Genomic DNA, 8,130 nt, shown 5'->3' with positions numbered 1-8,130 from the left:
CCTTCCTTCCCTCTCTCTCTCCTTCTTTCCATCTCTTCCTCGCTTTTTCCTTTCCTCTCATTCCTTCTGTTTCCCTCTTCTTCCTCCTTTCTTCCTTTACTATCTCTCTCTCTTTCTTCTTCCTTACCTCTCCTCTTCCCTCCCTCCTTCCCTCTCCTCCTCCTCTACATGTCACCCACAGTATAAGGAAATGTGGAGGCGCTGGTGGATGGTAAACTAATGAGGGAGGCGGAGTATGGAAGGTGGAATGGATGGGTGGGTGGGAAGGTATAGCTATAGGCGATGGGTCGTGGTAGCCATGTGCTGTGAGGTAAGAAAGGGATTGATCGTGATGGTGGACACACGGAAGGAAAGGAGAAATAGGAGACTGGGGCAATGGGGTGGAATTAGATTGTGGTAAGGAAAGAGGAGTGAGGGTTGACGCGAAATGGAAGGAGAAACAGAGGAATGGGAGAAAGGGGTGGAATTGACATGTGGCAAGGTAATATAAGTGATGGTGGACAGGAAATAGAAGGAGAAATTGAAAGGTATTAAAAAGGAGTGATTAAACTGTGCCAAGGAAACAGAACAGTGAAGGTGGACGCGGTAGGAAAGGAAAAATAGACGGGTTGAGGAAAGAGATGGAGTTAACATCTGACAAGGAAACAAAAGTGGGGTTGGACACGGAAGAGAAGGAAAAGAGAAGAGTGGAAGGAAGAGATGGATGTGATTAGAAGACGGAAGAGGAAACAGAGGAATGGCAGGGAGAGATGGATTTTAAATGTGGTTAGGAAATAGAAGGTTGGGAAGAAGAGTAAGAAAGTGAGATATAAATGATAAAAAAAAGCCAATAGTTTTCATGCCGGAGGACTCTTGAGGTAATTCGACCAATGCAGAAAGAGAAAAGAACTATAAGAAACATAAGAGGAATGTCATTAATGGAAGAAACTACGAATATGAAGCAAAGGTTCATGTATTTGGGTGTAAAAAAAAAAAAAAGGAAGGAGAAATAAAAATGGAATGGAATAAGAAAGCACACACACACACACACACACACACACACACACACACACACACACATAAACCATAGACACCGTGGGAACTCTCATCCGTCTTTCATTGCTGCAAGATTATGACGCAGATTTCTCCCTCCCCCCCCTTTCTCTCTCTCTCTCTCTCTCTCGTTCTTATTACTGCTGTTTTTGTTGCAATTTTCGTATTATTTAGTGTCCATCTTGCGTACAAAATGGTCAGCTGCAAGAGAGAGAGAGAGAGAGAGAGAGAGAGAGAGAGAGAGAGAGAGAGAGAGTTGAGGAAGTAAGATATAACAAAAACAAAAAAGAATAAACAGAAGGGAAAAGTTAATAGTTAGTTCTTTCGTTAACGTCTGTAGCACTTTTCGTTCGTTCTAGCCTGCATTTAAGAACTCTAATATATATAAAGAAAAAAAAATACTGAACCTTTTCTTTATCTTCAAACCCCGCCATTTTCTTCTCTCTAAAAGGGCTTCCCACATATATTTGATCCAGAACGAAAGTAACTTGCTCCTTATGATAGAAAGTTTTGAGTGAGCTTCCGGGAACTTAAAATGAACTTTGACGATATTTTAAGCAATGTGAGATGATGAAACGCTGATACGAAAATACAAATCAGAAAATATAAGAAAGAAAGAAAAAAAGAAAGAAAGAGATAAAGGAAAACGTAAGTAAAAACAGAAAAACATCAGAAAATACACTAATATTAAAATCTCCACAAAACACATCAGCAACTCAAACAAATGAAAAACGGAAACAAAACATGACGCGAACCAGTGAGGAGAGTTATGAAGCTTCGAACCGTGCGTGGAGCTTCGGATAACAACTTGCTCTCGGTTTCGAAGCCCCGGACCCATCAAAATGAGGCTCCGAGACTCAACCGTCCGCCATCGCCGCTCCTCATTGTATGGCTACGCTTCGGTGAGTGAGGGAGTGAGGACGAGTGAGTAGGTGATGAGTAAGGGAGTGAGGGAGTGACAGAATGGAAGGGGAACGAGGCAGGGAGTGAAAATGACTCGCTATTGGGTGGGTGATAGAGAGTGAGGGAGAGTAACTGGATGATGAGTGAGGGAGTGACAGAATGGAAGATGAGTATGAGAATGAGTGAAAATGACTGGAGGAGTGAGGGAGTGACAGGCTGGAAAGTGTGTGAGGGAGGGAGGGAGTGAACTGGGAATTGGGTGGGTGAGTGAGTAAGGAAGTGAGTGTGAGTGAGTGAGTGGACGAGTGTGAGTGGAAGGGTTAGTGAGGGTGAATGAGTAAATAAGTTAAGACAAGAAGAGGAAACAAAAAAGGAATGAGGAAGGGAGGAAGGAATCAGGAAGCTTACTTAACCTTTCGCTACCAACGTGTGTGTGTGTGTGTGTGTGTGTGTGTGCCATTCACCACCAACGAGGAAGCAGCCGCCCAACATTCAAAATAAGAGTTTGTTTATGATAATTCGAGTGTTTGTGTCCACTGATATGTTTGGTTTAGAAAAAGTCGTCTAGCTTAAATTTCGTATATAATCAGTGAAGCCAACCACCTGGTGAAGCCTAATTAAGCCACCTGCCTCTAACATACATATCTCAACCTCATTAAGAGTGCTATTATATTTAAATGCTCTACGCTCATTTCCATGTTCGTGATCTCCGAGAAACAGGTTATATCAGTGTTATACTTTCTCTTCGTTCTGATATTATTATTATAGTATTGTGTGTCCATGAAATGTAGTAGTAGTAGTAGTAGTAGTAGTAGTAGCAGTAGTTGTAGTGGTAGCAGCAGCAGGTTTGGAATACCCACGAGTTTTTTTTATTTTTTTTTACCGCTAAAGAAACGGCTCCAGGGCAACAAAAAAAAGGTGTAAAAAAAAAAAAAACGCTAATCGCTGTTCCCACAAGTGTTAAAGGTTCATTAAATTTGCATGTTCAGAAGAGTTGGATGCTCAAAAAAAAAAAAACATTGGTGTCCAGGTCTTTTTCTTTTAGGTGTGTGTGTGTGTGTGTGTATGTGTGTGTGTGTGTGGCGTCTGGTAACCATCTTTTTCCCTTTTTCTCCCTACAGTCGACGCTGCTGCCCTCTGGCGGCTCGGCGGGAGGGATGCGGCCGAGGGTCAACAAGCTGCAGACCCTGGAGGCGAAGGTGAGTGTTGGCATTACTGTTATTACTAAGGCTACTCTTTACTCTTTAGGTTCCTCAGAAGGTTACTCCATAGGGTACTCGTTGGGCTGCTCTATAGGTACTCAGTTGGCACACAGTAGCTACAAAGGCGGAGACGAAGGAGTAGAAAAAGATTAGGAAGATTAGGAAGGGTGTTCATATCATATTGGCCTCCTTGCAATAGCCTGAGAGAAGAAGACGCTACTCCTTATACTGAGCCTTCCTCGGACATATGAGCTCCACTTCTCGGTACGAATGACAGTGTAGACGCTGCGAGGGTGTGGGAACCGAGTCTGCATGAGTGATGGAGGACGCGACGGCGGTGGCGGCGGTGGTGTTCAGGGATGACCGGGGAGATCGAGTTATTGATGTGGTCGAGCCGTGAACCCGCAAAACGCTCCCACCGCCCCCATTTTTCGCCCTTATTGGAGGTTTCCCGCGGAGTGACTTGGGTTGTCGAGGTTGTTGTCACGCCAGCCATCACTTCGAGGACTCCTGTTTACGTTGAGAGAGAGAGAGAGAGAGAGAGAGAGAGAGAGAGAGAGAGAGAGAGAGTAATAATAGAGTCATTCTGTTCGAAGTGTATGTTTATGTGTGTGTTCGTGCGTGTGGGTGCGTGTCGAAACAGGGCTTACGAGATACTTCCATGGGGCTCAAATTACCTCCCATGTTATTCCTCCTCCTCCTCCTCCTCCTCCTCCTCCTTCTTGTGTTCCTTCTCCTCCTTGTCTTTCTCATCCTTTTCTTCCCTTTCTTCCTCCTCTTCTTCTTTCCTTTTCTCCTCTTCTTTCCTTTCATTCGTTTCTTTTTTTAATTTTCCTCTTCCCCTTTCCTCCTTATCTTCTTCCCTTTCCTCCTCCTCCTTCTTTCCTTTCCTCCTCCTCTTCTTCTCTTTCCTCCTCCTCCTCCTCCTCCTCCTCCTCCTCCTCCTTCAATACCACTGTACCTTCCTCTTCATCATTACAATCACCTTTTTTATGTTCTTTACCGTATTCTGTGTCTTTTACGCCTCTGATACTCCCCCTTTCTTCCTTTTTTCTTTCGTTATCATCACGTCATTTATCGCATAATATTTACTACTGCAATGTCTATCTATGTCTATCTCTCTATCTATCTATCTACCTATCTTTCCATCGCGTCATTTTCTTCTTATTCTGTCTATCGTTTTCTCTCTTGTCTCGCATATCCCATTCCTTTCTTTTTTCGTTTATTTCCTATCTTTCATCCTATCTTTTCTCATCAAGGTATATTCTTTTCAGGTTCAGCTTTGCAAACTTTCTATTCAAACAAGTCTCTTTTCTTTCTTGTTTCCCGGCAGTTTTAAATCTTCCCGCTTTTTGTCGCTGTTTTTATATCTGTCTTTCTTTCCTGAATTGAAAGTTTCCTATATTTTCCATCGCCGTAATGTTCTTTTCCTCCTTGCTTTTTCTCTCCAGTCATTTTCACGGTTCCTACTATTGTTACCCCGAAGGTGCTTAACACAGTCCCTCCTCCCCCGCCATCCTCAGCTTTCCCGCCAATCCAGAAGTATCACCCACCGGCTTGGCGCGTGTAATCTCCATCATCTTAACGCATAAAAACTTAAGCAACATCGCCGTGTCGCTGCCAGTAAATTGTCTTCCTCGTTTTCTCTCCTGCCTTCATCATGTAAGAGAGAACGGTTGGTCATCAGCACCGAGGAAGTTGGTTTTAGATTATGTTACGGTCTTTCGTGTTCGTAATGAAGGTGCTGAGGTCATTTTCCGTGTAGTTATAGGTTTTTGTCGACGCCTCTGAGTATGTTAGGATTCCTTCTCCGTCGTACGACTAGAATAAGCTCCTTCAAGAGGGAAGAGAGAATCAAGATATCTATGAAACAAAACCTGATCATTCTTTCTGGCATGTATTTTCTCTCATGTTGTTCTCTCTTCACTTGTTTAGATCAACGTATTTTTTTTCTATGGGTTCTTTTCTTCTCTTTATTGCATCATCTTATTTCCTTTTTTGTTCTGTTCTCTGTACTGGATCAGCGTATTGCGAGGTCCGTCTCTTCTGCTTTAAAAAGAAACACACCTATTCTCAGTACTTTCATAGCAAGCACTTCTAATACTCCTCCCTCATCTCAACCTCACAAACCAGCAGGAGAGACAACCTAATCTTGCCACACGTTATTTTGTAGTGATCAATATACTTTCCTTCGTGTTTAAGCAGAAAGCGATATTTCAAGAGTGCTTTCCTGTTTCGTCTTCACATCAACAACTATTGAATTGATACCAGAAAGCAACCCAGAATAACCTGAACCACAATAACTGGGTAGTATTTTATAACAAAGAAGTTCTCTTCACGTTCAAGTAAAAAGACAAAAAAGGAAACCCGTATTTTATGAAGAAGTCCGTGTATTATTTTGATGCGTCCCTTACGGAGAATAGCTTGGAAGTTCTATATAAACTCCCCTCGTGGTAAAGTAAAAAGAAAGCTTCCTCGGGACATCTATATCGTTTCGTTTCACCATTAGCATCAAGTATAAGGTGAAGACGACAGTAATTCAACCAGACACGCGCCAAACCACACATGAACACCGAGGGACGAGCTGCTATTACCCGCGTTATGACATTTTTGCAGAGCCACACACTTTCATTTTCACTATTTTTCCAGGTGTTCTCCTTCCCATCAGGTATTGTTCCGCACCCCAGCACAATGACCGTCAGCTGCTGGGGTCGTAGACAAGGAAGAACACTAAGCTTAAGAGAACGTAATAAAAGGCTTAAGCAGTCTTGAAAGTTGTTGCCATTGCCGCAGTCCTAATCCTTCTTTTAAGTGCTTTAAGATTTAGCAGTCACGCGCGTGCTGGTCAATTGTTATGTTCAGGGAGGGAAGTGTCGCGTGGGGCTTGTTGCACGCATTTCCGTTTTGCATTATATTTTAGTCTTGTGTAGTGAAAACCTGTCGATGGTACCTTCATTTTTCTTCGGCATTATTCCTCAGTAAAATCCTATGATATTTTCCAGTGTCAGCTTCAGTAACCTTAATTTTTCTGCGCTCTATTATTCTTTAGCGAAGTTTCATGATATTTTCCCGTATTACGATCAGTTACCTTCATTTTTCTTCGGCATTGTTCCTCAGTAAAATTCCATAATATTTTCCAGTGTTGTCTTCAGTTACCTTCATTTTTCTTAGTTATATTATCCATCAGCGAAGGTCTGTAATATTTTTTTCGTAGGATCTTTAGTTACCTTCATTTTTCTCCGCTGCATTACTCCTCAGCAAAGTTCTTTGATAGTTTCCCGCATTATCTCCGTTTCTATTAATTTATCCCGTGAACTGTTATAACCGCTCGCTTCACATAATTAAATATTCATGCGAGTCTCGGTAGATTTTTTTATTTTCTTTTTGCGAATATCAAGTAAAATGCGCTGAAGAGTAAGAACCTGTTTAGCCACCCTCGGCCTGTGCTGCGGAAACCAGTGAGGACCCAGACGTGAAATTTACCTAGGAATGACATGGAATAAGTATGAACACTCATATTTGTGGCAGATTCGTCGAAGTTGGATTGCTTGCTGATTACGCGTTGAAATTTCCTGCCAACTTGGAAATCCTCAGCTGCTTCTCCCCCTCTTGTTTTTCCTTGCCTTTCAAGCTCGACTTTCGTTTTCTGCTTATCACATCTTTCTTGTTATTTATGCTCCTTATCTTATCTTATCTTTCTTCTTTCCCTTTTATTTTTATTATTTTTTTATTTTCTTTGTTCCTCTCTCTGGCTCTTCCTTTGCTTGACTTCTTTTGGTTCTGCTTACAACGGCAAACTACCTTGATAAAATAAAATAAGGGATAAAGTAGAGAAAATAAAGGAAAGGAAAAGAACGGAAAGGCAAAACAGAAACAAAAAAAGAAATAGAGAAAGGAAAGGTGAGGAAAAAACGGAAAGACAAGAAAGAAAGAAAATAAGAAAAAAAGGAGAGGAAAGGTGAAGAAAAGGAACGAAAAGACAAGATAGAAACAAAATAAGAGAGAAAAAAAGGAAAATGAGTAAAAGAAGTGAAAGGCAAGAAAGAAAAGGCGAGGAAAAGAACAGAAATGCAAGAAAGAAAAAAAAGTTAGAAAAATTAAAAGAAAAATAAGTAAACGAAGAGAAGGGCAAGAAATGAGAGGCGAGGAAACGAACGGAAAGTCAAAGTAGAAAAAAAAAGTAAGAAAAAGAGAGGAAAAATTAGTAAAAAGAAAACAAAGACAGGAGAGGAAAAATGAGGAAAATAACACACAGACAAGATAAAAACAAAATAACGAAAAGAAGAGAAAGAGAAGAGAGGAAAAGTGAGAAAAAGAACGAAAAAGCAATATTGAAAAAAGTAAGAATAGAGAAAGGAAAAAATGAGCAAAAATAGACAGAAAGACAAGAGAGAAATAAGAGAATCAGAGGACGAAGAAAGTGACAGCGCAGGTGGCGTGGGTTCGAGGCGTGGCACACCTGGCGGGTTAATTAGGGACCCCGCGCAGGTGAGGGGTTGTGCGGCGAGGTGCAGGTGCGTTACGTCATTGCACAGGTGAACCGGAAGGCGTTATGTGTGCACAGGTATTTAGAGGAAAGGGAGGAGGGAACGGTAACTCATCTGCTTCTTTTTCCTTTCCCCTTCTTTTCCTCCCTTCCTCCCTTCTATTCTTCATTGTGATTGTTTTTTTTTCCTTTTTCCCGATCATTCTTAACTTTTTCCCTCCCTTTTTTCCTCCCTTTCTTTTTCCTCCCTTTCTTTTTTCTCCCCTTTTTTTTCTTCCTTCTCTTCTTTATCTCGTTTTTTTCTCCTTTTATCACGTTCATTTTTAATTATTTTCCTGCCCTTCTTTTTCCTCCCCTTCTTTTTCTCACTGCACTTCTCCATTTCAAGTTTTTATTTATAATGTTCATTTTTCCAGTAATTCCAAATTTCTTCTTCTTGTCATTTATCTACTTAAAATTCACCACTTTTTTTTCTTTAATTTGTTTTTATGGGGACACCATCGTTTA

General features: G+C 41.3%; 1 protein-coding gene across 3 annotated transcripts in view; it reads left to right on the top strand.

The window, feature by feature from the left end:
• LOC126997519 (uncharacterized) overlaps positions 1 to 8,130 on the top strand; it is a 126,993-nt gene that overhangs the window by 96,642 nt on the left and 22,221 nt on the right. For 2 of the 3 annotated variants that reach the window (XM_050858659.1, XM_050858658.1), the window contains exon 4: positions 3,057 to 3,134. In XM_050858659.1, the coding sequence (XP_050714616.1) occupies positions 3,057 to 3,134 (78 nt within the window). Of the gene's footprint in view, positions 1 to 1,489; positions 1,935 to 3,056; positions 3,135 to 8,130 lie in introns of those variants that run through there. The other variant, XM_050858660.1, reaches the window with a different exon arrangement.

This window comes from Eriocheir sinensis, chromosome 12, assembly GCF_024679095.1.
Source record: "Eriocheir sinensis breed Jianghai 21 chromosome 12, ASM2467909v1, whole genome shotgun sequence".
Lineage (NCBI taxonomy): Eukaryota > Metazoa > Arthropoda > Malacostraca > Decapoda > Varunidae > Eriocheir > Eriocheir sinensis.
Note: the sequence above shows the minus strand (reverse complement) of the source record. Positions and strands in the feature narration are given on the sequence as shown.